This window comes from Arvicola amphibius, chromosome 14 (assembly GCF_903992535.2).
Source record: "Arvicola amphibius chromosome 14, mArvAmp1.2, whole genome shotgun sequence".
NCBI classification, from domain to species: domain Eukaryota; kingdom Metazoa; phylum Chordata; class Mammalia; order Rodentia; family Cricetidae; genus Arvicola; species Arvicola amphibius.
The window spans coordinates 35,896,196-35,923,323 of record NC_052060.1 but is presented as its reverse complement, the minus strand read 5'-3'; the positions used below and the strand labels follow the sequence as shown (position 1 = coordinate 35,923,323).

The window sequence follows — 27,128 nt, the reverse complement described above, 5'->3', positions numbered from 1 at the left end:
GTACGCTTCTGGGGTTCGCGTCCGCGCCGGGCTCTCGAGCAGGATCCCAGCGGCGGCCGTGCGTGCGTGCGGGCGGTGTCAGCGGCGGGATGTGTTCGGCCGGGGAGCTGCTGCGGGGCGGCGCCGGCAGCGGGGAGCGCGACGAGGACGGGGCGGCGCCGGCAGAGCCGGTGGAGGAGCGGGAGCCCGGGGCGAGCCCGCGGCGCAGGCGGCGGCAGGACGAGGGCGAGCAGGTGAGCGCGGGCCGCGGGCAGGCGGCTGGGCACGCGGCGAGCGGTTGACGGGCGGGGCCGGGCTTCCGTGGACATGCCCTCCGGTGCCGCACCTGAAAACCCCGGGCAACTTGGGCTCCTTGGGCCCTCCGCTTGGATTCAGAGCCCTGCACGCTCCCTGGACGGTGTGGGCGGCCGGCCGGCACAGCGGGTGGGGAAGCATGTGTCGGTGCCTGCCGGGGTGACACTGGGACTCTCCCGGAGCAAGTTTCGCAGCACCACCGAGCAGAGCTCAACTTCATTTTAGAAGTGAAAAAAGAAAATTGCTTTCCGTGATCACAACGCGAAGAAAGCTTTACTAAGAAGCCAGACATAATAGAGAGAGAAACTGGGTACTTTTTAAGTTCTCCGAATTTGATCTCATTTTTGAACGTAAAAATTGAACTCCACGTAGGACGATTTTTTTTATAGGCAGTTACAGTAATTACCTACTCAAAAATCTTCCCAATAAGCAGCCCTTTAGAAATCACATAAGTAAGATTATACTACTGGAATAATCAGTTAATTAATCCATGTCTATTGCCGTCATTCTCCACTTGTCTCTTTTTTTACATTTCGAAAACCCTAATATCACTAAATAAATCAGCTAAATACGTTAATAAAAATAAAAACATTTCAACACACTACTTAAGAAACAGATATAATGCAGTGTGGCCTTGAGCTTGGTCACCATGTGCAGTAATTGTTCATCTGTGTGACAGTATAGGAGCTAGTGACAGAAGCAAATAATTGGTAGCTAGGAGATCTTGCTGGTTGCCTTTCTGGTGGCATTCCTATCCAGCTGTCCCATGCTTGACTCAGTAGATGAGGTCTTGATTTCCTCTTACTGTAGTTGCTCAACTGGAAAAGACGGCCACTAAAACTCCTTTTCCCAAAGGAAATGTAGGGATGGTTGTCATGACATCTGGGAACTACTTCTCCGGACTTTACCAAGACGATGGACAGCATCGGGAACTCTAGTCTTATTGGAACTGTCACTAGAACTAAGAAAATGATGAAACAAAAGATTAAATATACATTCTAGGGAAGAGATACCCTATCTCATACCTGCTTGCTTCCGTGTGTCCTGAAATTTCCTTTTTCTGCTCTCCTTCGGGTGATACTTGTGTCGCTTTATTTTGGCTACATTATTTACCTGTACACTCACTCACAGTCATGGAGAAAACACACCTGAAATCTTGCCATATCTGTACCTGGGAACCTTTTATCAGGAAGTCGGAATTGGTACAGCCCACTGATGCAGAAAGCAAACTTTTGCGAGCCATCATATTTTGGTAACAGTATCACAAAGTCTGTTTTCTATGTTTTTTTTTTTTTTTACAACCTGCAAATGAAATTTAGAAATCTACGTAATGTCACATAAAACTGTTTTTAGACATACAATATCTGAAGGAGAATACAGTTGACAACTATAAAACATACTCTAACGAGTCATTTTAATTTTTTACTATGGAGATAGTCCCTTGTTCATTTTTTTTTTTTGGTTGGTTTTAAGGGTGCCAGGACTCCAAATTATAAATGGGATAATTCTGGAAAATTGCTTCCTACGTTACTTAAAGCTTACACTGAAAATTTCCATAAAGTCCGTGATAGAAACCAAAACGGCGAGACGTGATCCAAATGTACTGATTTCAAGCTCATCAGCTTGAAATGAGGCAGGGGCCGTTTTCCTGCCTAGAGTGTTCAGTTGGTCTCAAGTTCAGAGTCTCAGCCTTTTAGAAGTCAAGAGGGCACTGAAAGTCACAGCCTCCTGGGTGGGGTCACTGTGGTTTGTTCCAGAACTACCTGGTGTGCTTCTCAGCTTTTTGCCCCTTCCTAGTCCTGTGTGTTTTATCTCATTCTGTTTTCTGTTTCCTTTTCTGATAAGAAACAGGCCCCTCCCCTAGGCTCCTTCCCAGCCTCTAGTCTCCAAATGCTTCTCTCCCATCCTTTCCTGTTTGACATTAGCTCGTACTCTGAAGGAAAGCTAAGTAGGTATTCTGGCCCGAATCTTTGCAGGCAGGATGATTAACAAGGGAAGTCCGGTTAAAATCAGGTACCCTTAAGAAGGAAGCCTTGAGAAACAGTGTGCCTGGTTAGAAGTACAAGCCAAGCCTCACAGAGAGATAGGCAAGGGGGAGGGGCAATGTGTGCTGCTCTCCGGGCAACCGAAGGGACTGGGCATGGCTCTACCACATATGTTGATAATTGCATTCATGAGACATGATCCAAGTATACCGATGACAGTGACCACGTGGTGGTTTTATGGAAGATAAGTGCCCCACTTGATAGGTGGAAGGCTAAAGCTCTCTGGGTTTTATTCTGTCTGTAATGTCAGTGGCATTTACTTTATTACAGCATAGATTGCCATTCACAATAGCCTGAAATGGCCATATTTACAGGAAGATATTTTATTTATTGTACAAGTAATGTGTCCTTCAGAAATTTAAAAAATGCGTATGAAGAAAACAAATGCTGGTAAGGAATTGGTCCGATACCCTGAAGTCAAGCACTTGGTGTTACCGTAGCTCTGTGTATTGGCGTACGGATCCAGGTCGGCATCATGTGCTTTAACCAAGTTTTCTATCCGATTGCATAGACTTGGAAGTTGAAACTATTTCCCATGTCAGAAACGTCCCGGGAAAGAATGGTGATTTTCAGAGCTCCCTAGTAGTCTGTTCTAACAGTGTATACTTGTGGCTTCAAACTTTCTTTCTTAAATAATGCTGTATAAAAAAATTCACTACTAATCATAACACTTCTGTGCTGGAATAGATTCCTAGAAAGTGGAAAAAGTAGGTGAGAGAGTCAGACTCCTAGAAGTGACTTGAAGCAGCCCAAAGAATGCACTTTTTTGTTGTTTGGTTTGGTTTGGTTTTTTTGTTTTTTGAGACCGGGCTTCTCTATGCAGCTCTGGTTGGCCTGGAATTTACAGAGATCTGCCTGCTTCCTTTAAAATAATGATGCTTCATTTCTGGTTTTTGCCTTTTGCAGCGTCTAGACTTTTACAAAGAATGATACTGGCTTAGAAATTTAAGTAAATAAGAGGGACTTCCATGACAGTATTTATCAGAGCTTTTCACAGATCTAGAAATTTTAGTGGGGTAGCCTTTGTGTCCTTTTTGATCTTACCGTTAGAGGTAGGAGTCGCTATGAATTCTGGGTCCAGAGTACGTAGGTCTGTGCTTAGAACTGAAGCTTTAGGTGAGTAAATTAACCCTCCTCTGTGGGCTTCAGTTTCTTCATTTGTATAATGAGAATGAGAATGATGTCGGCCTCGTAGGAGGGTTGGGAGGACCACACAATAATAATGTATGAAAAGTACTCCTAGTGGCGGTCCTTAGTATGTTAGCTATCTAGCACACAAGTGTTAGTGGTGAGACCCAATTGTCAAGTAAGCCAGAACTGAAAAGCAAGCCGACGAGAGTGGTTTCTAAGATTTTCCACACCTGCGGTTAACAAGGAGCTTGGGCTGAAGATGCCCTCGAGCGGCACCCTTGCACGTGAGCAGTAGGTATCATCGTTTGCCAAGATTTGGATACAGCTAATCTGAAGTAAGGTCTCACATTTGGCCTCTTCTAACAGATTTCTCGGGTGGTGTTGGTGCCGTGACCACAGACCACACTTTGGCAAGGAAATGGGGGAAATATAAGCACACCAACTGGCACTATTCGCTGTACTACTTGCCCTTCAGCAATGGTATCAGGAACAGATGTATGTAAGGAAGGAATTTAACACTTTTCCCCTGAAGTGTTATTTGAATTTGTGGTAAAGCAAGAGTTCAGAGGCAAGGCAGGCTGACAAGGCAAGGGATTTGCTCTTGATCCTATTAGTCTGTACCAGAGCAGAGGAGAACCCGGGGTCTCTAAACTCCAAAGCCAGTTCTCTTATCTTAGACACAGTCGCCGTCATGGAGGACAGTCTCTGATAGCTCTGTTGCTTTCCCTTAGATTATTTATGTAGCTCAAAACTAGATATTTGTCTGTACCCACACTGTTTAACATCTCTTAGAAACAGTTTGCAAACAAAATTGTGCTGTTGCTGAGTTTAGATGATCCACAGTTCTCAACTGAAGACAGTGTATATATCGCCTTAGGATCCATGTGACAATGTGCTGATGGTTTTGGTTGTTGATACATGGTGTAGTAGGTGCTACAAGGTATCCAGTAGAAGTGGCCAGGGATACTGCTAAACAGCCTGTGATGTAGAAAACAGACCCCTTGGGATGACTAGTTCTGATTGACTACATCACTGGATTAAGAAAGAGTAAAGTAGCGTACACACTTGTAATCCTAGCCCAGATGCACAGTGAGTTCAAGTCATCTTAGACTGTGTAGTGACTGAGACTGTCTAGAGAAGGAGGAAGGCCTAGATTAGTAAAACACACCTCTGGGTAGTCCGCAAGGTCCCAGAGGTTAGAGACAGTTAGATGGTAAAGCTCTTACCTAGTGAGGGATTCTTCCTACAATGGATTCCTACATACTAAGGTAACATTGGGAGGCGGGGAACACCCCTTCTAGTATGTATACCTCTTTTTCTGCTCTGGCTGCCTGGTAGGAACTGTTCTCTGCCATACCCTCTACCCTAACTCTGAATCCATGAGCCAAAATAAATTCTTGCTTCTTTAAGGTATCTAGGTCAGCAGCTTTGGTCAGAGTGAGGGAAAGGAACCAATACCACCGCAAAAGTATTGTCTGGCTTAGAATGCCAGCCATGCCAAACCCTGCTTAAAAATCTGAGACGGGGAGGTACAATGCTGTGAGGTATAATTACCCTGATAGTCTCTGTCCCCAAAAGAGAATAAAAATAGCTTATATCTCATCCTGAAGTCTACATTTCCTGCAGATAATCTCAACTGACCACTAATTTCTGTGTCTCTGCTAGCACATCTAAAACTTACCTTGTCTCCTCCACGATCTTTTCTGCGTTTTTCCTAATTGGGCTCATTCCCCCGTGGCTCTCCGTTCCTTTCCATTCTCCTCTACTGCACAACCTTTTCCACTTCTCTTCCTCTTCTTTGTTGGTATGCGGTTTTTACTGTGATAGTTCTAAGTTTGTACCCTGGCTTTCCTGCCTTATTAACCTGAGCCTGATGATCAGTTTCCTCATGTGTATTAGGTATAGTGCCATCCACCTCTTTATATGAAATGCCCAGCACACAGTAGGTCTTCAGTAAATATTAACTCATTTCTACTCCATGTTTCCTCTTTTTCACCTTTCTCTCGGCTCTATTCATATCCACCTCAACTCATCACATTATACAACTGCATTTTAGTAAATGTTACTCTCTACTTTATGGAAGTAATGCTACCTATTGAATAAGTATTACAATTTTCTGATCTAAAAGGTTAGATAAATTGTTCCATAATTCTCTAAGAATAAAGATCTTAAGTTGATTTTTTTTCCCTCTTTGTATGTCACTAATCTTGGACAGGAGAAAAAATAACCGCAATAACATTTTCTCAGTTTCCTACTTGAGAGAAATGATAAAGCTAGAGGAAAGGGGTGGTGAAGACACCACGACTGTCAGGATGCCTCGGGGAGGGGGGACAGAAACCTCAAGTAGAAACCTTGGCTTTGTCTGTACCTCTGCACCTTAGTTTGCTATCTTCAGGTTTTGTTCTCTCTGGGCTCACAGTCTTATCTTCAATAGCAACCATTTATCTGCAAAAACATATTACTTATGGTGTGTGTGTGTGTGTGTGTGTGTTTGTGCGCGTGCGTGCGCGCGCATGTGCCTGTGTAAGGGAATGGGTAAGACGTCTTAAAATTAGCTTAATTTGAGCAGATAAACTGGATTTTCAATAAACTCGATATAAAATGTATTTTCTACTCAGCAATCTAATTTTCCCCTGCATCTAAAGGGCTTTTCTGTTTTCATGTAACATCATTAGCATCTGTCCTTACTCTTGGCCTAGGAAGAGGAAATGGCCGGCCTTGCCTGTGCCTGTTTTCCCACAGCTGCAGCTGCAGCTTCTCAGCATTCTGATCAAAAAGAAAATAGTGCCTGTGCTCCAAACTTTGGCAAAATGAAGAACAAAATCATTAATATCTGCTATTGAAACATAAGCTTAATTAAAGTTTTGTTATATTTCCTTTGATTGTATTTCTCTGTGATTCCAGTTTTAGGTGATAGTTTTCATTCTTCTAATTAGTAAAAATTATTTTAATCCCTTTGATCATATTTTCAGCTACATATGCGCAGACCGTCTACAGGGGTAGAGAGTTTACATCTGAGATCTTGGGTGTCACAAAGTTCCTCAGTCTTTCTCAATATTTCTCATTCCATAGTTTCCACAGGTGATTTTTCATATGCCAGAAAACAGTCTTACACTGCTACGAACTGATAAGTAGAAGAAAACTTCCAATGTTGGGAAACTGTGTGACTTCGGCCCCGTTCCTTCGTAGTGACTTCTAGCTTCTGTGTACATGACCGTCTCTTGTTTCCTACAAAGTCCGGTCGTATTTCAGTCATGGATTTGTTTTTATCATATAACCATTCTCTTCTACTACAACTGCGTTGCTCTCTTTGATAGCCATCCGTGAAGCTGAGCATGTTTTTGAATATCATGCTATTTTGCATTTGCAACTATGAATTATGACTTTAAAGTCATTGGCTACAATTAGATAAAATTAAAGCTAAATAAAAATTCTAGTATTTTTCAGCTTATAGTAATTTCAAAGACTACTTAAGATCTAGCTTAATCGTTTCAGTGACTTTTATATATTCCTCACAAAGTCCATGTATCTTTATTGGCTCTATCTAGTTTAGAGGGAGATAAGCATAAAAGAATACTATAACTTTGCATATGGTGATAAATGATTAGCAAACTATAAACACTGGATGGTTATATAACATGAAGTGCTATGATTGGCTTTATAAGCTTTATAAAGTTAGTGATCATAAATCTGTATCATTTTTACATTTGTAGGAAATGAAAATGTAGCATGTGCAGTAAGCATGGAGCATATCCAGTCCTGTCATAAATAAAAGAACTCAGAAGTTGGGTGGGTAGGGAGTTAGAAGAGGATCTCAGAGGAGTTGGGGGAGGGGAAAATATGATCAAAATCTGTTATTTGAAATTCCCTAAGAACAAATAAAAATGTAAAAAGAGGAAAAATTAAAACACCGAAGAGTGACTTTTTACCTCAAGTTATCAGAGAATAAAAAAGATGAGCGGTGTGGGTGTGAGTTTATAGCAATAAAGTCCAAAATAAGAACATTTTCAAAAGAGGCACAAGTGAGTCCAGTCTTTTGGTGAGAAACCCATTTCCCACCACATTACAGTCACAACAACTCAAGTGCACAGGAAAAGATGTGGTCATTATCCTCAGCCAAGGGCTGTAAGGTATATTATAAATCATACGTAAATTTTATATTTAGTGACGTGTCCTGTCCCCTTTTGAATGCATCTATCAGTGTTACAAGTGCGTTTAACAATGAAATGGAAATGGTGGAACAATTGTGACAATTGTGGATGTTTCTGCAGTCCCGTAGAGTCTGTCTTTAGGCGCTCTATATATGCTTACTGCTTTAAAACTCAGTTGCTTGCTAACAACCTGGCCATATACTAAAAGTGGACTTCTCCTATCCACTTATATTGAACGTTAATTGCTTTAGAAAAAGATTGTACTACTGAAAGTTTTCTGCATTCTGTCTGCTGTTTGTTTTTGGTTTTGCTTGCATATTTTCCCTTGGTGGCTTTTCATCTATTCAATCAAAAGTTCAGAGTGGAGTCACCTACTATTTTCTGGCCCTCCTCTAGGCTGGTATACACATCAAAATATTTTTAAATTTTTCCTCTAATTAATCTAGCACTACACATGGGGTGAGGGGAGAGACCAAACATAAAAGTACCCATCAATCAGTGGATTATAGGGACTGTGAAAAAATGAAAGTGGAGAAGGTGTCTAGGGATGACGGACGTAGATGGGATTGCTGTTTAGGATGGGCCATCCCAGAAAGGTCCCCTGAGGTGATGGTGGACACACTCAGAGACCTGCTCTGCTGTGCTTTGCTTCAACTCCCTAGTAGGGCAGAATCAGTCCAAGGCTCCCTCTTAGCGATTGTGCTAACATAGCTCCCCAATCCAGGTTCTCATTTTTCCCCCCAGGCATCCTTTTGCTTCTCTGTATTTTATTACTATTTTACTCATTTCTACTGTAGCAAGTTCAAATCCTTCTGGAAAAAAAATCCAAGAATAAGTAAATTGTGGACATGTTTTAATTAATATGATTACCATATATATGTGCCACAGTGAAGGTCAGGGAACAACTCTGTGGAGTCAGTTCTGTCCTTCCAGCTTTGTGTGGGTTCTGGGTTGAGTGCATACTGTGAGGCTTGTGTGGCAAGCTCCTTCACCTTCTGAGTCATTTCCCAGCCCCTGGACTTGTTTTAGAGTTTCTGTCTCTCTATCTCTCTGTCTTTCTCAATCTCTCACTCCTTATGTATCTGTGTATGTATGTTTGTGTATATATGATGTATGTATGTATGTATGTATGCATTTCTTGAGGGACTGGGAAGATAGCTTAGTAGTTAAGAGAGTTTCCTGCTGAATTGGTTTGGTTTGGTCATACCAGCATATCACATTGGTCACATTGGTGGCTCACAACTACCTGTAACTTTAGTTCCCGGGTCTGATGTCCTTTTCTGACCTCAGTGGGAACTGACACACATGTGGTACACACACATTTAAGTGTAAACAAATCACATAATCTACTTTAAATCATCTCTTGAGAATTATAACCATAACTCACTCAATAATGCATTTGTTAGAATTTTGTTTTGTTTTTAACACCTGGTTATAACTTTGGTAGCAAGGGATTTAAAGGCTTGATTCCTTGTTGAGAGAAGGGGTGAGGGTGAAAAAGAAGATATGTTATTTTGAGTAAAGCCCATTTAAAAAAAAAACAGAATATTTTTCAAAGCACTGTAGCACTCTTTGTTGGATTGAGTTCAGAATTTGTTGTCAGAATGAGCCTGTGTTCAGTCCTGGCTGATGCTCGGGCAGTCCTGCAGTGTGTGTTCGACTTCAAGAGTCTAATAGCACACAGCTTGCTTATAGCATCTTCGTGATGAGCAAGTGTCTGAGATATATAAGTCCTAAATAACTTTATTTAACAAATAGCTGATAATCCAAGAAAGGCAGTGGAAATTAAATGACATAGATCAGATTTAAATTACAAGAGCTTTTTTTTCTGAAAAGATTAAATTTAATAATTTTCTCTTGGCCATGATATGACTTAAGAAATAAATCATTGCCGGGCGATGGTGGCGCACGCCTTTAATCCCAGCACTCGGGAGGCAGAGGCAGGTGGATCTCTGTGAGTTCGAGACCAGCCTGGTCTACAAGAGCTAGTTCCAGGACAGGCTCTAAAGCCACAGAGAAACCCTGTCTCGAAAAACCAAAACAAAAAAACAAAAAAAACAAAAAAGAAACAAATCATTTTAACTGTGAAGGGGTGGAGACAGAGGCATTAGGAAGAGTTCAAGGTCAAACTCAGCAAATTCAACACCACCTTGGGCTAAATAAGACCCTGTCTCAAAAAATACACCTTCATCATATAAACTATATCAGCATTAAGAATATCATTAAAGTAGATGAAATCTCTACCGAGAGAAAGTACGAAGTCAATAAGATCACCTCCAAGTACATGAGTTCTAACATATGTCTCAGAAGGAAATGACTTGGCAAAAGTAGAGCAAAGAATGAAAGAGGAAGACGTGGAGAAAGAGCAGCAGACTTTTCAGTTACACTTCAGACAGTGCAGTTCGCTAAAGCAGGGTTTCCTGGAAAGAAAAACAATGTGAGAGCAAGTGATTGAGTTTGCACTGAGCTTGTTGAATTTGTTCCATGACATCTGTTAGGAAGTGTTGAATTTGGGGTTCCAGGATCTGCTAGGAAGTGTTGGATTTGGGGTTCTATGATCTTCTAGGAAGTGTTGGATTTGGGGTTCCAGGGTCTGCTAGGGAGTGTTGGATTTGGGGTTCCAGGATCTTCTAGGAAATGTTGAATTTGGGGTTCTAGGATCTGCTAGGAAGTGTTGGATTTGGGGTTCCAGGATCTGCTAGGAAGTGTTAAACTGCAGTTGAGCGTATCAGTCAAGGACCGTGGAGAGCTGCATGGGCTCAGAAGCAGTGCTCTGGGCTGCCTCTTGGGATTAGGAAGGTATGGGCAGCCATGTTTAACTATGAGGATCTGTATGCCTGCCTTTCTTTACACACTAAGCAGCATGGTGACAGGGAGTTGCTTTGCATACCTCACTGCACCTGCCTTGCTTGTGATGTGTAGTCGGTCGTTTGTTAAACTGGAGCAAACTGACACGAGTCAAGGATTGTGAATCATCAGAGTTAGGGTTTAGCAATCGAAGTTAGGTGGTACTCAGGTACACCAAGAGCCAGGGTGGGGTTTCCTGGAAGAAAGCAGCCATCAGTCAGCCTGTCAAATTCATAGCGTCTATGCAGGCTTGTCTGCCCCAAGCAGAGCATAACACGTCCTGCATAAAATACCAGGGCAAAACTTGCCATGAAGAAATGTTTTTAGTTTTGGAATGTAACTGTAAACTGTGTGTCTAAGCACAAAGTCCCCAGCATCATGATTCACCTAAAACAATGAATAGACTGATAAACTAGCTGACTTGACTTTACTTACATGTGCTATTTTCAAACATTTTTTTCCATAAGAAACGCAATAAATCCATATTCTTTTCCTTTTAATTATTCTCTTAATTATTCACATTAACATACAAAGTAACGAGCTTCACCATGGCCTATGAATATCACATGTATATCATCCTCCTTGCTTCTCATTTCTTCCTCTCTCCCACTGTCTCTGCCCCTGCAGCTGGTTTCTTCCCTCCTCCCAGCTAGTCTTCACTTCTGCTTTTCTCCATTTGTCCTCTCTCCTGCCTCTCACGATTTCGTCCTCCCTCCTCGTGATGCATTTTCTATTTGTGAGACTTACGCATGAACACATACACAGATTTAAATCTAGCTTCCCCATATAAAGAAAACATAGTATTTCTCTATCTGGGTCTGACTTACATAATGGTTTCCGACTCCAGCTATTTCCTATAAATGTCAGTTTTAGTTTTCATTTTCCTAATGACTAAAGATATTAAATACTTTTTCATGTATTTTTTTGCTATATGCATTTTTTAAAAAGTATTGTCCAGTCCGTTTTCCCATTTATTGACTGATAGATTAGGTATTTAATTTTTGCTGTTCTTTTTATACCCTTGCTATTAATTCCTTCGGATATGTAATCTACCAAGATTTTCCCCCTTATCAATTTTTATTTAGAGTCACAGTAGCAGAAATAGCTGGCCATAAACTTACTTCTTAGAATTGTTTTTACTTCATTCTAAAAATTCTGGTAAATTATGCTTTTATTTTCAATTGATTCTATGAATTTTTAAATTGTCTGCCTTATTTCTTCAGTGACCCTTTGGTCATTCAAGAGTGTTTTGTTTGTATCTAAGATTTGTTCACTTTCTGTGGTTCCTGTGTGTGTATGTGTGTGTGTATGTGTGTGTTTAGGTATGAATTCACATGTGTGGATACTAGAGGTCTATGTTGGATGTTACTCCTCTAGACAGTGATCCACTTTGTGTTTTGAGACCTGGAGCTCAGCAATTAGGCTAGGCTGGCTGGCCAGAAAGTGCCCAGGGAATCACTTATCTCCACTTTTTCCAATGCTGGAGTTACAAGTATGCCAACAACACCTGGCTTCTTATTTGGGTACAGGGGGCAAACCTGAGTCTTTGTGCTTGCCCGGAAAACACTACCAAATTCCCAGCTTCCCAGCCTGTCTGAGGTCTCTACTTTTGTGTCACTATGATCTAATACGATACAAGAAATTATTTTAACTATCTTATATGTGTCAAAGCTTGCTTTTTGACCTTGACTGTGCTCTGTTTTGAAGAAGAATCAGTCTGTGGTTACTGAGAAAAATGTTTATCCTGTATCTGTTGGATGAAATACTCTGAAAATCCTTTAGTTTGATGTGCTGTAATCCGACTGATATTTCCTTGTTGTTTTTCAGTGTTAGTGACCTTACTAGAGGTGAGAGTGGAGTCACCCTCTGCTTTTGTATCTAGATCCATTTGACCTTTATATCCGTTATGTTCCCTGGCTGTTTGCTTTATGACATTGGAAACCCCAACATTGGGTGTATTTACTCACAGCTGTTAAATATTCTCAAGGAAGTGTTCTCCTTACTAATAAACAGTAACCTCCTTTGTCTTTTCTTAAGAAACTTGTAGATAATAATGTACCCAAAATATCTACTTTACCAGGTATCAAAGTAACTGTGCCAGCACATTCGGGGTTTCCATTCACTTCACAGTTTGTTTTTTATCCTTTAACTCTCAGTCTGTGGGTGTTTCTTGGAGACAGCAGATAGTTGAATCTTTTTTATTTTTTGAGATTAGTCAGCTAGTCTGCATCTGTTGATGAGTTCAGGCATGCCACTGACATTTATTTCCCCTCCCCCTCAGGAGATAGTTGCTAATTCCTGTAATTTTCTGGATGTTTTTCTTATTAGATTGTCTGTTCTTCCCTCTCTCCCATGTCAGCATTAGGAGTTAGCTGCTTTATCATGTTGGACACGATGGATTCCTTCCTAGCTCTCATTAGTTCCATGGCTCCGCTTGTGAACTGTGTTCTTGTGAGAGAGACTTTCTTCCTTCTCTCTGTGCTTCTCCTTCAGGCATCTTCTGCAGTGCTGGCTTATAGTCAATAACTGCCTTTCCTTTGCTTGTCTTGATATGTTCTTATTTGTCTGTCCATTTTAAAGAATAGCCTTGTTGGAAATAGCAATGTTGGTTGGCAGTTATTTGCTTTCTGGACTTGAAATATAACAATTCCAGACTTTTTTTTTTTTTTTTGGCTTTTGGAATTGCTGACAAGACATCTGATACTATTCTGATGTTTCTGTCTCTGTTTGTGACTTGTTTCTTTTTCTTTTAGTTTTCAAGATATGTCTTGTATTTTTTTAAGACTCATTGTTTTTATTTTATGAGTATGTGTGTGTGTGTGTGTGTGTGTGTGTGTGTGTGTGTGTGAATGTATATTCTGGGGTGCATTTCCTGTGTAGGCCAAAAGAGGGCATCAGATACTCTGGAGCTAGGTATCAAGCAGCTGTGAAACACCATAATGTAGGTGCTGGGAACTGAACTGGAGTCCCCTGGAAAAGCAGCAAGCACTTTTAACCAATGAGCCGTCACATTGATTAATTTATTTTTATTTTTAATATCTTGACCATAACATGGTATGGAGAAATTCTAAAATGGTCATGCATGTTTCTCATGTTTGAATGTCATGCTTTCCTCTAAATTTGGGAGGTTTCCTGCTATATTGTCCTTAGATATATTCACTAGATCTGAAGTTAACCTCCTTCCAGAGTTTTTAGTTACCTCAGGCAGGTATTAAGTTTCCCTGCTGATGTTTGAATGCACTGTTGGTTCACCCTGTCCTCCATCCCCGATTCTTTCCTCATGTAGCCTTTCCTTGGCTTGGCCAAGTGTGCGGGTGATGCTGTTCACTGTTTTTATTTCATTTGTTTTTTTCCCCAACATTTCTATTTGGTGGTTTTGGTTTGTTTGGTTTCTGGTAGAATAGGTTTGTTGTTGTTTTCTCTCAAAAATCTCAATATCCTTGCCGATTTTTCCTTTCATATCTCTAACTTTTTCATCCATTTTGTTGACTTTTCCCTCTTGGTTGCTGACTTTCCTCTCCAGATGTTAAGCTCAATATGTTTGCTTCTTTGTATCCTCTTTGAGACCACTGATCTTTTTTTTTTCTTTTTTTTTTTTTTTTTAGCAAAAAACTTGAAATTTTCAGCAAGCAGTTTACTTACTTCAGAATCTTTGAGTTTGGTAGTTTAGGAGTTATGACCTGGGAGAGTCTTTTTTTTCATATGTCTTGAATTCCTGAGTTTCAGTTTGAACATTTCCTTGTTTGGCTATCCCTTCTGGCACTTCGGCATGGGATCTTGCCGGACAGATGACTGAACAGTCTCAATCCCCAGTGATAATGAACTTCTGTCTCAGCAACATCTGCCCACGCAAGAGGGAGGCATTACACTTAAAACCCATCACCATCACTAAGACATCACCAGTGACTGTGAGATGTTTGGAAGTAAACGAATGGGAGGAAGAAAGATGACACAGGAAAGGAAGAAGCAGAGAATCAAAGCTAAATAACTAAAAGGAAGAAGAGTAGAATGTTATGAACAGGAAGGAAAAGGAAGCAAGAGATTAGGGGAGAAAGGGAGAAAAGCAAAGAGAAGACATCTCAATGATGAAAGTGTCTGGAAACAAAACGAGATGCGTGTAAAAGGGAGCAAAGGTTAAAGCATAAGAATATTTTCTCTTTAAAAAAGGCAAAGTTAAAACACTACACTTGTTGAGAAGATACAGGCGGGATCGTGGAGCACAAGGGTTGAAAACGGTGAGGGGGCTAAGGAAAGATACTGCCTGAGATAAACTGTAAATAATGTTAGATAAATGATTCAGGGAGATAAAAATTTGATGCAGCGAATAAATGTTAAAATCCTGTTAAACCCTGAGTAAAAACTGGGGACAGCAGTTGCACGAGGCAGAAAAGGATACCCAGGAGATACTGGGAAGTCAGCGGAAAGCATGGACGGGAAGGGCAGTTGAACCTGCAGTCTTTCTTGTCTGTGCTAGGCAAGTGTTGGCGGTCCACTACCAGGAGCCTCTGTGCAGACCCCTTGGTGTGGTTAATGTTTGAGCTGGAGGATGTCTTCCAAGTGCACGAGGAGTGGGGGAAGCAACACAGCACTGAGGCCTAGGACCTCTCTTTGTACTTCCAAGCGGGCAGCACTCCACTAGAGTGTTACAGCCCTTGGTATCCAGGATACTCCAGGAACTTCTGAGTGCTCAAGTTCCACAGCAGTGAATGACAGTTAAGGTGGCTCCAGAGTACGATCTGTCCACGGGCCTGGGGCTCAAAGCTTTCAGACACCAGGGTTCTTGTCAGCTGATGAGATCTGCTGCCAGCCTCTGACAGTGGGCTTCCCTGCCTGAGCCAGTGTCCTTCCATCTGCAGCCTTCGGCTTATCAGTATCGACTCTGACTCTTCCAATTCTCTGAGCCTTCTCTTACCTAGGAGTTGTGCCAAGCCAAGTTAAGTTTCTCTGACATGATCTGAGGCCCGTCGAGTCAGTTTTTAACACTAGCTCCTCTCTCAAGATGGTTCCAGGCCCTGTGAGTCATAGAACATGACAAAATGGAATCTCTCTCCACCACTGACCCATATGCCAGAGAAATTACTGCTCACCAAGCCCCGCGAATGGATCTGAGGCTCCTGAAAGCTATGGCCTTGTCCTGATGATGGGGCTGCCCAGCCTGTACCTGGTTTACCTTCTAGAGTCTTTTGTTTCCTCTCCCACCGCTAAGGAACAGCATGAGTGAGTTCATTTTCACTGCATTAAGCGTCCTGGTTTTCTGGTCTTTTCTGATACCTTTTCATTCCCCTTGTGGGTTTCCCAAGCTCTTCCTTTACTTCTATCCTTGGGACATGGTCTATCTTTCCATATTCTGACTCTGCTTCACCAGCCCACAGAGAGGCAGCTCCGGCCTGCCATCTCACACACAAGCCCTTCATTCATTCGTCGTACACTTTTCTTTATCTACAGGGTAGATACCTGCAGATCCTTTAGTGCTGTAAATAATGAAATGCCGTTAAAACCATTTTCCCCACCTAGTCCAGTGACTGATAACTTAGACTCTTCTCTTAGTAAGAACTGCCCAGTTATTTCAGAACAGCACAGAAAAGAGCTGAGCAAGTCACTAGGCACCACAGAAAGAGCGGTGCACAAGACAGAAAGCTTTGTCGCACAGGATGTAATGAGCAACTCCCAAGCCTCACTGTATGAATAATATTTGTGTAAGTTTTTGAAAAATTGTCAGACTCATAAGTACTGTTGACTTTGTTGAAACAAATCCCACTATATGCCTTAGAAATTAATGAGAAAAGAATTTTAACGAAACTTAATTCTAGCAACGGCCATTCATGTTTTTGAATATTTCTTATAAACACCCCAGCATATTCTCAAACAAGGACGACAGAGCTTACTAACATCTGTCAAGCTGTACTTCCTTGGCCTGGGTACAAACTGGAAAACTCTATTCTAAACTTTAACGAAAGAGTATTTACAAGCCATAAGCTTTTAAAAATCCTTTTCAATAGATTACGTTCAGACCGCCCAAACAGCGGCACTGTGCTCTGAGGGGGCTAGCCCTCGTCTAGGCAATCTTTTGTCCATAGCTCCTAACTCCGCAATATCCATACCTGGTTTTTCTCTAAAGGGAAGCATAACTTGTCTAATATGGATCTGTTTTAGTTCAACTCAAGATTTTTTGTCCTTTGCTATAGGAATAAAAAGTCTATGTTATAGTACAAAATCCATGAGTGCTGTTGATGTTTTTCCCTTTTTTTACTCTTTATGGGCCTACCACCCAGCTCCCTAATAAATAAAATACATGGAGGCTTCTTCTTTCTGATGAATGCCGGGCCTTAGCTTGGCTTCTACCTTTTGTCTCTGGGCTTTTTCCTTGTCTTACTTCTGTATATCATCTTACTCTCATTCTTAGTCCGTGGCTGCCTATATGGCTGGGTGACTTACCCTTTGCATCCTCCTCTCCTTCCTTTTCCTGCTCCTTGGTCTCTCCTCCCAGATTTCTGATTCTGTTTAGTCTCTCTGCCTGACCTGCCTATCCTTTCTCCTGCCTTGCTATTGACCATTCAGCCCTTTATTAGATCAATCAGATGTTTTAGACATGCAAAGCCTCACAATTTCACAAAGTTAAACAAATGCAACACATCTTTGCATCATTAAACAAATGTCCCACAGCATAAGCAAATGTATCACATCTTAAAATAATATTCTACAACACATGAGTGGGCCTAGAGAGATGGTTTAGTGGGCAAAGCACTTGGTATGCAAGTGAATTTGGATCCTCAGAACCCACATTCTAAAAAACTTTAAAGTAGTGTATACTCCTGTTATCTTAGCATTTCATACTGGAAGATGGTCAAATGAGACAGCACTGCCAGAATATTGTGGACCAGTTATCCTGGTATGGGCAGCAGCAAATACCATGAGACACCCTTTCTCAAACAAGGCAAGGGTGGAGACTTGAAGATACCCCCTGACTCCCGTATTCATGCCATGCACTCATGCACTCTTACACAAACACACGCAAAGGCATACAACAAAGCATGCATATGTAAATAGGAAGACAAGATTATAAATTGAATTTTAAACAGAAATAGTAGAATATTTAGGAAGGAGAATATAAGTAAAATATTTGGATCAATTCGCATGAGAAATTGGATGAATAGTTCTTGAGAGGTAACTGAAAGAATTTGGGAATGTGAGAAAAGTACTAGGAACCATGAGACATGCTCTTCTTATAAGGCGACCAAACACAATGTTTACCAGCAACAAGTAGCAGCCTAGCAAGAGGAGTGGGGAGAATGGAGGTCCTTCAGGAGAAATGAGGAAGAGCAGTGTCTATAAACTCATAATTGCTGTGATAAACTAAGGTTCTAAGTTGCAAGGAGAAAATAGAAGCCAAAAGAGCTAAATGTGTAAGCAATTCAGAGGCTTTCAACATTTGTAACTCCGTAGAGATTGCCATGCTCATCTTCCCCGTACATATGATGTTCTGTCCTATTGCTGCATGTAAGTCTCCTCCTGAGGGGGTAACAAGGCATTTTTCAAATCAACCTTTTTTCTGAGAGGTTGAATGGGATAGATTTGGATTAAGTGGAAGAAGGAGACTTCAGTGTAAAAGGCCTTAGAGAGTGACTCCCAATTTATTTTATGATGTCTGTAGGCAGCGTCACCATGATCATTGGAGCTTATTCTGTAGTCCTTAGCTCTGAGATATTCTTAAGTATATTGCTACAAAGTCAAGAAGCATTTGGTGGGGAAGGGATGGTAGTTAGCTCTGGTTGAAATACATTTCTTTCTTTACTGTACATAGTTAGAAGACTGGAAAAATTACCAATCTCTGATGTTTCTAGTCTGTTGATTGTATTTTTTTGTGACAGTCAGGATTGAATTTAGGATACTTTGGTGAACTCTTAACACTTGTGTTTGAGACACGTCTCATCAAGTTGCCCCTAAAGGACCTTAGAAGTTGAGATCCTCCTAACTCATCCTCCTGAGTAGCTGGGATTTCAGACCTGTGCGATGCTCCTGTTTCCATGCTTGGTCTTTGCGCCAACTTCTCTTGCTCTTTTGTTTTCATCTGACAAGGATAGGATAAAGGTTAGAGAATGGTTTGGATTTTGTTTTTGTTTTTTTTTTTAAAGAAAATTTTAAATCCTGACCAAATCATAAATCTCACAGTTGAGTGAAATATGTTAGCCAGCCTCATATAAGGCCATTTTAAATTATTATTTTTACTACATAAAATGGATGAAAATATGTGTAGCTCAGAACTGTCAGAAACTGATATATTAAGGCTATTAGAATATGAGTGCTGACATGATTGATTTTATATTGATAAGAAGGCATGTGCTGATTAGCACAGGGTCTTAGGAACATGGTTGTTGGAGCCATGCTGCCAAATGCAGTGATGAAGTTACACATACCCTTCTCTCTCTTCAATCTCTTCCTACTTTGAATATCAGTACAACTTAAACTTTGACCCTTGAGCACTAGATATTTAAAAAATTTTACTTTTATTAATGACTGCGTTGTAAAATCAGTTTAAAACTTCATTTCAACATTATCTGTTTGTTATTTTTCAAGATTAACAACATATTTCATTTTTGAAATAAAGAGAAAAAGAAATTAATCCTTGCAAGTAATTAAATATTGAAGTAAAGTGTTTTCTTGTTTGTCAGTAGATGATGAAAACTATGATCTCCAACTAAGTAAAGGAGCAAGGCCACAGAGGATTTGATTGTCTTAAACAAGATTGCATGCTGGAGACGATCAAGTTGTTTTCTATGCTACAAATAAATTGACCAGCCCTGCAGAAGGGTAGATAGGATAACAGGCTCTCTTTGACACGACAGTCGGTTCTCCAAAAGAAGCCTGTGGTACAATTCCACACCATCTGGCAAACTGAAATTGCAAGTTGTTTTAAAGTCTTTTCAGTTAAGCTTTTTATCTTTTTCATTTTTATTTCTTTTTTGAACCATGATCCCCTCAACTTACTTCTCTGCATGTTGCCTCTAGTTGGCTTCTTAAAGTTGTCTTCTTCAGCAGATTGGTGTCCACGAGTTTGAGAAGCCTGCTTTCTGGAACTCATTCAACCCTGTTTTTATTCCAACAGACAGTCTTCCTTCTTTCTCTTCCAAGGACTCCTAGTAATTTCCCAGATGGAATCTTACGATCTCCTAGGATGGTCTGGAAGGATGTGTTGAAATACCGATATTCTGTAAACAAGAATGGTTCTAGAAGCCCCCAGGGTCGGATCTCGTGGTCCTTATTGTGTAGCAAACTTAGATTTTCTGATGATGACTTGTAACAAGAATCCAGTTCTTTCCAGCAGCTGACGGTTGATCACTGCTGCTCCTCCAACCACCATCTATACTAAAATGTTTTAACACACAAAGTTGTGTATGAAGTTTAATCTGTTAAACACAACTAAGGGAAAAATAGGACGGTTTGGAGATTAGATTCCCGTTAGCTTTCCTTGGGCTTAATGAAAACTGAATCAATTACTAACTAAAGAATGTGGTAGGATCTACAGAGCAATAAAGGGAAATTGGCTGTTTAATAGTATATGTGAGAAATAATGAGAAGGAGCAAAGAGGGTTTTAGAGGACTAAGAACTGTCTGACTAAATAGATTTGATCCCAAAAGTCAAACTTTCATCCCCTGAATTTGACAATCATATGATAATAAAATTTTTAAAAATACACTCAAGATTGCTTAAAATTCCAGACTCATTTCAGAACACCTGAAATCCTCTGGTTTAGCCTTATAGAAATTGACCTTCAATTTGCCATCAAAAGTAACTAATACCCGCAAATAACCAGTATCAAGCTTTTGGAACAATAAGGAACTTGGCAGAGTTCCCTTCCCTGAAGAGCAGTAGTTAACTGGTGAGATACTAACCACAGCAACAGTTTAAAGTCTGGAGTGGTTTTAAAGGGAGCTGGCGAGTGCAGAAGCATTTACTGTGTCTTCATCAGAACAGCATTTGAGCGACACCCCATGCCGTCATCACTCCTCATGGTGCTGCATTAGACTCTCTATGCCCATCTTGGATCCAGAGCTAGAATTTCACCACCTCTTCCCCTTCACTCCCAGATCCCTTTATGGAACTCTTTTCCATGTAGGCATGACCAGTGGGAGCAGGCCTCTTCAGCCAGCCTCCCCCGAGAAAGGGACCATAATTCATAAAGGGGGCAGACAAAACAAACAAGCAGCTGTGATCATTGCTTTACATCTGCACCACAATGGACATATTCACACACACACCTTTAACCCCAGCACTCAGGAGGCTGAGGCTGGCATACCACAGCCTGGTCTACATAGTAAAATCCTGTCTCAAATGGAAAAAAAATATTGCTTAAAAAATGGAGGCACCAAAAGACTGAATTCTCTTATGAGAATTCTGAAGTTGAAAACACAGTAATCCAAATGTAAGTCAATAGAGCTATTTAATCTCCAAATCTGTGGGGCAACTCCAGTCACATCAGTATAGAAGTAATGGGATACTGAGCAGAAAGAAAGGATAGAGCATTTAAAATAAAACTCAAACTTGATGAAAAAGTTTAAGGTATGCACAGAACTCAGGCAAATCCAAGAAGCATAAACACAAGAAGATACACAAACATGCATTGGTTAAAAGGTTGAAATGTAGAAAACCCTAAAAGCAACAGGAGGAAAACAATTGATCACATACAAGAGAACGTGAGGAAACTAACAACTGACTTATCAGAAGCTGTCACTGTGGTAAGTGGAGGAAAGAGATTGGTTGAGAGCGAGCAGAGGCCAGAAGACCAGAATGCCAGTGAAGCCAAAAACCAGTCCACAGAAGCAGCTGAATAAAGCTGAGAAAATCCAGCAAGCTTTAGCTGCCATCTACTTCTTTACTCCTCTGTTAGTAAAGCTCAGTTCACAAATTCTTGACAAATGCTGTCCAAAGAAACATTTCTCTTTTATTTGTGATGCATCCCAGAATGTGTACTTGCAATAAATTTACCTTTCTTATTATAACTTTCATGGGCTCATATTACTGAAAATAAACCCCATCTCAGTTTTTACTGAATTGATTTGTTTCCTCTGAACATTTACAATAATGGTTTATCTATATATTTGCATGCAGTATTTTTTAACCGCCTTGTTTTTTGTTAGTAGGCTTATGGAACCTGACCTCTTTATGCTTGGATTCTAAAATATGTAATTATTTTAAGGATTCTTCTCAAAACTCCTATTTAAAGTCTTACCTTTAATTTGTTATAATTGAGAAGGATTTTAAGAGCTAGCAAAAAGGCTCAACTGGTAAAGCTGCTTGCTGCACAAGCCTGGCAACATGCGCTCAGTCCCCAGACCCCATGTAAATATGGGAGAGGACCATCTATACAAAATCATCCTCTGGTCACCACGTGTGTGCCGTGTATACCCACCCAAACATCACACACTCGTGCGTGCACACACACACACACACTTGCATGCAACAATAGTAAGAAATAACAGAAAACTTTTAAAGGAATTTTAATAGGTTGGGTCACTCTTGTATTTTCGTGTGTGTCTTCAATCATGGACAAACAAGGGCTGTCAGGGCCTCGCTGAGAACACTCTCTGGTAGTCCTGTGTAACCCTAAAAGGAGCCGTCCGTTTGACAAACGTTCTTCACTGGAGCCTCACACACAAAGAAGAAAGTCTGGCAGAAACACAGATGATTAATGTCACAGCGGGGAAAGCTCCATCTGCGTCTCTGCTTCAGTTTACTGTGCGTGCAAAGTAGATTTTCCTACTGCAGCTATGCTAGGTGTATTTCTTCATTCTCGACGCCCTTTTTTTTGACACTGTAGTGTGAATTCCAGTCACTACTTTATAAGCTATGAAAATGTGCTAGTCTTCAAATAGCATTACCTCATTTAAATTCTTACACGAGATGAAAATAGAAGTCCGAACAGTTCCTGTTTGATAAACTTACTTTGAAACTGTTAAAAAGGACGTAAAGCAAGAATCCCGCTGACACTCAGTTTGCTCTGCTAATGGGTTCAACAAAATGTTACCATGGCCTTCTTTTTCCAGAGGTGAAATATACAAACTGTTTCTGAAAACTGAGGTAGTCACCACTTCCTAGACACTAGCAATGAACGGGGATGAGGGTGTGGGCGCTCACAGACCTGACCACTGCTGAATGTAAGTCAACGCTGGCAACTTCCTCGCCTGTCTATAGATAAACATTGCTGGAGAGATCAGTAAAGGTAGCGCTGTGCCCAGCACATAGTAGGTGTTCAGTGTTGGCACTCCTGCTGCGTCGTTAATAGCACTGAGATCACAGTTACCCGGGAAGTAACAAACCTCTGAGAAACATACAAGGACCCCAGACATTCTCTGTGGGTACAGAAAGCACTGAGGCCCACGGGACCTTGCTAATTTATCAACACTGCCCGTTTCCTCCCCGTGTTTGCGGTGTCATCTTTGGGTTATTAGAACCCCTATTCAGTTTACTTTAGGAATCTGATGTTTTCACATAACTGTGTTTATGAAAATACATTTGGGGAGCATTTCCCTAGTAACCTTTCTTAGTTGGCCATATTGAGCAGCGAGGGGGCTGATAGGTATGTAGTTGTTGATTGTACTTATTTTCTCTAATTTGTATATATTTGAAGGATATAATATTACATGCATTATATATAGCAATATGTATATGTATATATATATGTATATACACATATGCAATAACTACAGCTTACCCAAATTTACTCTTCCTACCTTGCCATCTCAGTCCACCAACTCCTAAAGGATCCTTGCTGTTGCTGCACCTGGCCTGCAGAGTTAACTAATTCCCTGCAGGAGTTAAGTATTACAACACCTACCTCTTACCCTGAAAAACTCAGGTACATTCATAGACTTAATTCATTTTACAAAGATATTAAAGAAAACACATATTATGTTTGGTCTGGATACTTTGTTCATATTAAAACCACAAAAATACTAAAAGTAAAATCTTAGAAACCTTCAAGTTTCTAAACTGGAAGTACAATGAGGTCATAGATAACAACTGATTACAAAGAAAGGTTTTTTTTAAGCACTTTAAAAAGAAACCAAAACCGCTATCAACATTATTAAACACTAGAGAAATCAAGATATGGACCCAGAACAATTGCAAACTAAATCAAAGATTCTTCAAATGCTGCTGTGGAGGGAAATAGCTTAATATCAGACAAAGATAAATTTGCATGTTTAATGCAGTATAGTTATCATGTAGCACATAAAAGTATGAGAAACTAGCCAGGTGGTGGTGGTGCACACCTTTAATCCCAGCGCTTGGGGGAAGAGGCAAGCGGATCTCTGTGAGTTTGAGGCCAGCCTGGTCTACAGGAGCTAGTGCCAGGACAGGCTCCAAAGCCACAGAGAAATCCTGCCTTAAAAAAAAAAAAAGTAAGAGAAACTAATAAATATAAAATTAATCGAAGCAATTTACTTTCTCTTTTCATCTGTGTGGTGTCTTTTTACTCGTTCTGTTTGCAGAGCCTAGTAGAAAACAGAAATGTTTCCCAAATTCCAAAGGACTGTTTTATTGGTTAGTTTGTCATTACTGTCATGAAATACCAAAGAGAGGCTAATTTGTACAGAAAACCTGTTTTATTTAGCTAATGGTTTGGGATTCTAAAAATCCACCTTGGCTGCCTTACCTCAAGGTAGACTGCAATCTCAAGAGCAATGGCTACATGGTAGAATGGGAATCCAGACAAACACTGGGCTGAAACAAGGTTTAAGCCTTTCCTCACAATCCTCTTGAAAGAACTGATAATCGTTTTCTAGAACCCCCATTTGGCATAACTGCCCACAAAGCCCCACCTAATAAAGCTTTTACCTCCTATCATCATACTAAAGACCAAGATCTCAACACATAAACCTTTGAAGAAACAAATACCAGAACCGCAGAAGTGGGTTGGAAACATTAAGAACTAGCATGATGTTCTGAATTGTAGTAAGACTAGGCAATAAGAAAAATCAGTACTCTTGGAAGATACCGTGGGTGTACATGGAGATTTCCCGGGCACTGACTTCTCAGTCAGTTTTCTGCCTTGTGTAATCCTATCTCAAAACTTTGTTTCCCCTGTTGAGATTAACAGGAAGCATTTACAGTCTCAGTAGTGTTTTGACAGGAAGCTATGCAAGGGCCCCATGTAAGCCTGCGTAGCTGGCTGAGGCTTACAATGAAAGATCACAACAGCAATGGCTGAGGACTACTCCAACAGTAACTAGGCATCCTCCGGAAAGCTGAGCTTGAACGGTTAACGTCTCAGTTTGCTGGAAAGTCTTCACCAAGAGAGAGACCAGGAGCCCTGCTTCATGAAACAGGAGATGGGTAGAAAGGTGGCTCTGCAAATAGGCTCTCTGAGAAGAGAAATAAAAGCATCATTCTTCATCTGCATAGGCACCCTGGTGCAATTCCAACCACTGGAGAGTGAGTGGGGGGCGAATGAACTGTACCCACATCTTACAAATCAATGGTCTAGTTGGGGATTTAGCAGTGCTAAGTCTACAAAACTCAGTAAGTGCTTTCTTGGTTCTTGAAAGGTAGGATAGACAGTATGTCAATCCCAAGGAACAAGTATTTTATTCTACAACACAGATTTATTGTCTTATATTCTCAGAGATCAGGAGTCTAGGGCAGCAAGGATGTGCTCCTTTCAGAGGTACTCAAAGATCTGTCCTTTTTCTCCTCCAGCCTCACAGACTGCCTACATTTACCCCCAATGCCTCTTTCCCCAGTCTACCAACAAGGAACACGGCATCTTATGCTTCGTTCTGACTCCCTACTATAAAGGTTCTTGTGGTTAGATCAGCCTACAAGGGAGTTCAGGATGGCCTCCTTCTCAGCATCAGAGCCTTGCTTGCATCTGGAGACTACCTCTACTGTGTGAAGTTACGTACTCATGAGTTGTGGCATCTTCATAATACGTATTTACTAAATGATTACCACAAGTGTATGCCCAGTTATTTGGAGAAGATGTAGTGAGAGCATCATTATTAAAGGTATTTACATGTTTTTTTATGTCCATCTCTTGGTTTGTCTTTTTTTAAGGATGTTGAAGAATCACAAAACCACCCTGGCGAATCCATTGGAGATGACTACAAAAAGATGGGAACACTTTTTGGTGAACTGAACAAAACCCTCCTCAACATGGGCTTCACAAGGATGTATTTTGGAGAACGAATTGTGGAACCAGTAGTGGTCATTTTCTTTTGGCTCATGCTATGGTTCCTTGGCCTACAAGCCCTTGGACTAGTTGCTGTTCTTTGCCTTGTCATTATTTATGTACAGCAGTAAAACACTGGACATTTGGTAGCCATGTATGTGATTGATAGAGCTACAGACTTGGGCTTTCTGAAAGCCAAAAGAGTTTGACGTATTTCATATTGTGTACTGACTGTTTTGTAATTAAAGTTATAAATGAATTTCTTTAAAATGCAACTTTTTGTTAGTACAAGGATGAATATATATTTTTGACTATATATTAGCTTATCCAAACTCTTTTTCACTCCTGTGATGATCTGTACCTACCTTTCGATACCTGCTTCCCCATGCCAAATCAGAACATCACCCACCAGTGATGGGGCAAATAGCATGGCATGGAGCAGCAGTGGAGCAGTGCAGATCTTGTAAAGTTCCAGTGAAACATTTTGGAAGAAAAAGGAAAAATGAAGTATGAATAAGTTTTAATTGGAAAACTGTTCCACCCCCACCTCCACTGAAAAATCCCATTTGAGGGAAATATTTGTCTGTCTGTCTTCTCTGCGTAGTCCAAAACAAAGTAAGTGATAACTGCCACGCACCACCATGGAGCTATGAAAATGAACAATGCCAGCTGTTTCCTAAAGACTGAAAATACCATATTTATTATTGGTGGTGAAGTTTGGGCGCTAAATGTAAGTTTTTATGCGTTATACCTGGGCCTTCATTACATTGTAACGTTAGAGGTGATTATGGTGCTCATTTCTTCCTGTGAGTTTTTAAGGCTGCACGCCTGGCAGTGCCTGTAATTTGTACCTAGCCAGTTGCATGTTTTTCCTAGAGACGTTCTCAGTGCATTTGTTTCCAAAAGTTTATAATTTTATAGTTCTTTTCTAACAATTATTCTAAGGTTTAAAACAATGCCTTTTTCTGTCATGGCATGGAGTTTTTCCAAAAAAGAATGATTTCTATCTTATAAAAGAAAAAAAATCACATCATATTTCTTTGATATCTGTATTGAAGAATATAAAAGTACAAAATAAAATACATGCTTAAATTGAGAACTCAGTAGTCACTTGTAATATTCTAGTATTAAAGTCAATTGACTAGCCATGTTTTTAATGTTTACTATGGGTTTTATATTGAAGTAAGCATTTCTTTAAATATACTTTGAAAATTAAAAATGACTGATATTTTTGGTTTTGTTAAAGAACCTAAAATCTTTACACTTTTATCTAAGAGTCATCTAATTGAACAAAGAAACTTAAATACAAAAATGGGGCGATGAGGTGTTTTTGTTTGGCAGGGTGTTAACTAAAGCAATAGGGTGTTTACTAGGCCACTTTGTAAAGCTCTTACTCATGCCATTTTGAACATTATTCTGTAGGAAATTTCAAAACAGAAAATAATGAAAGTAGGAGCACTAACATGTACTGTGCATCTGTGTGTTGTGTATAA

General features: G+C 40.4%; 1 protein-coding gene across 1 annotated transcript; it reads left to right on the top strand.

Moving 5' to 3' along the window:
- Fam241a (family with sequence similarity 241 member A) lies at positions 1-27,128 on the top strand. Its single transcript, XM_038311563.1, has 2 exons — positions 1-233; positions 25,521-27,128. The coding sequence occupies exons 1-2, from the start codon at positions 90-92 to the stop codon at positions 25,764-25,766; spliced, it is 390 nt and encodes a 129-aa protein (XP_038167491.1). The 5' UTR covers positions 1-89; the 3' UTR covers positions 25,767-27,128.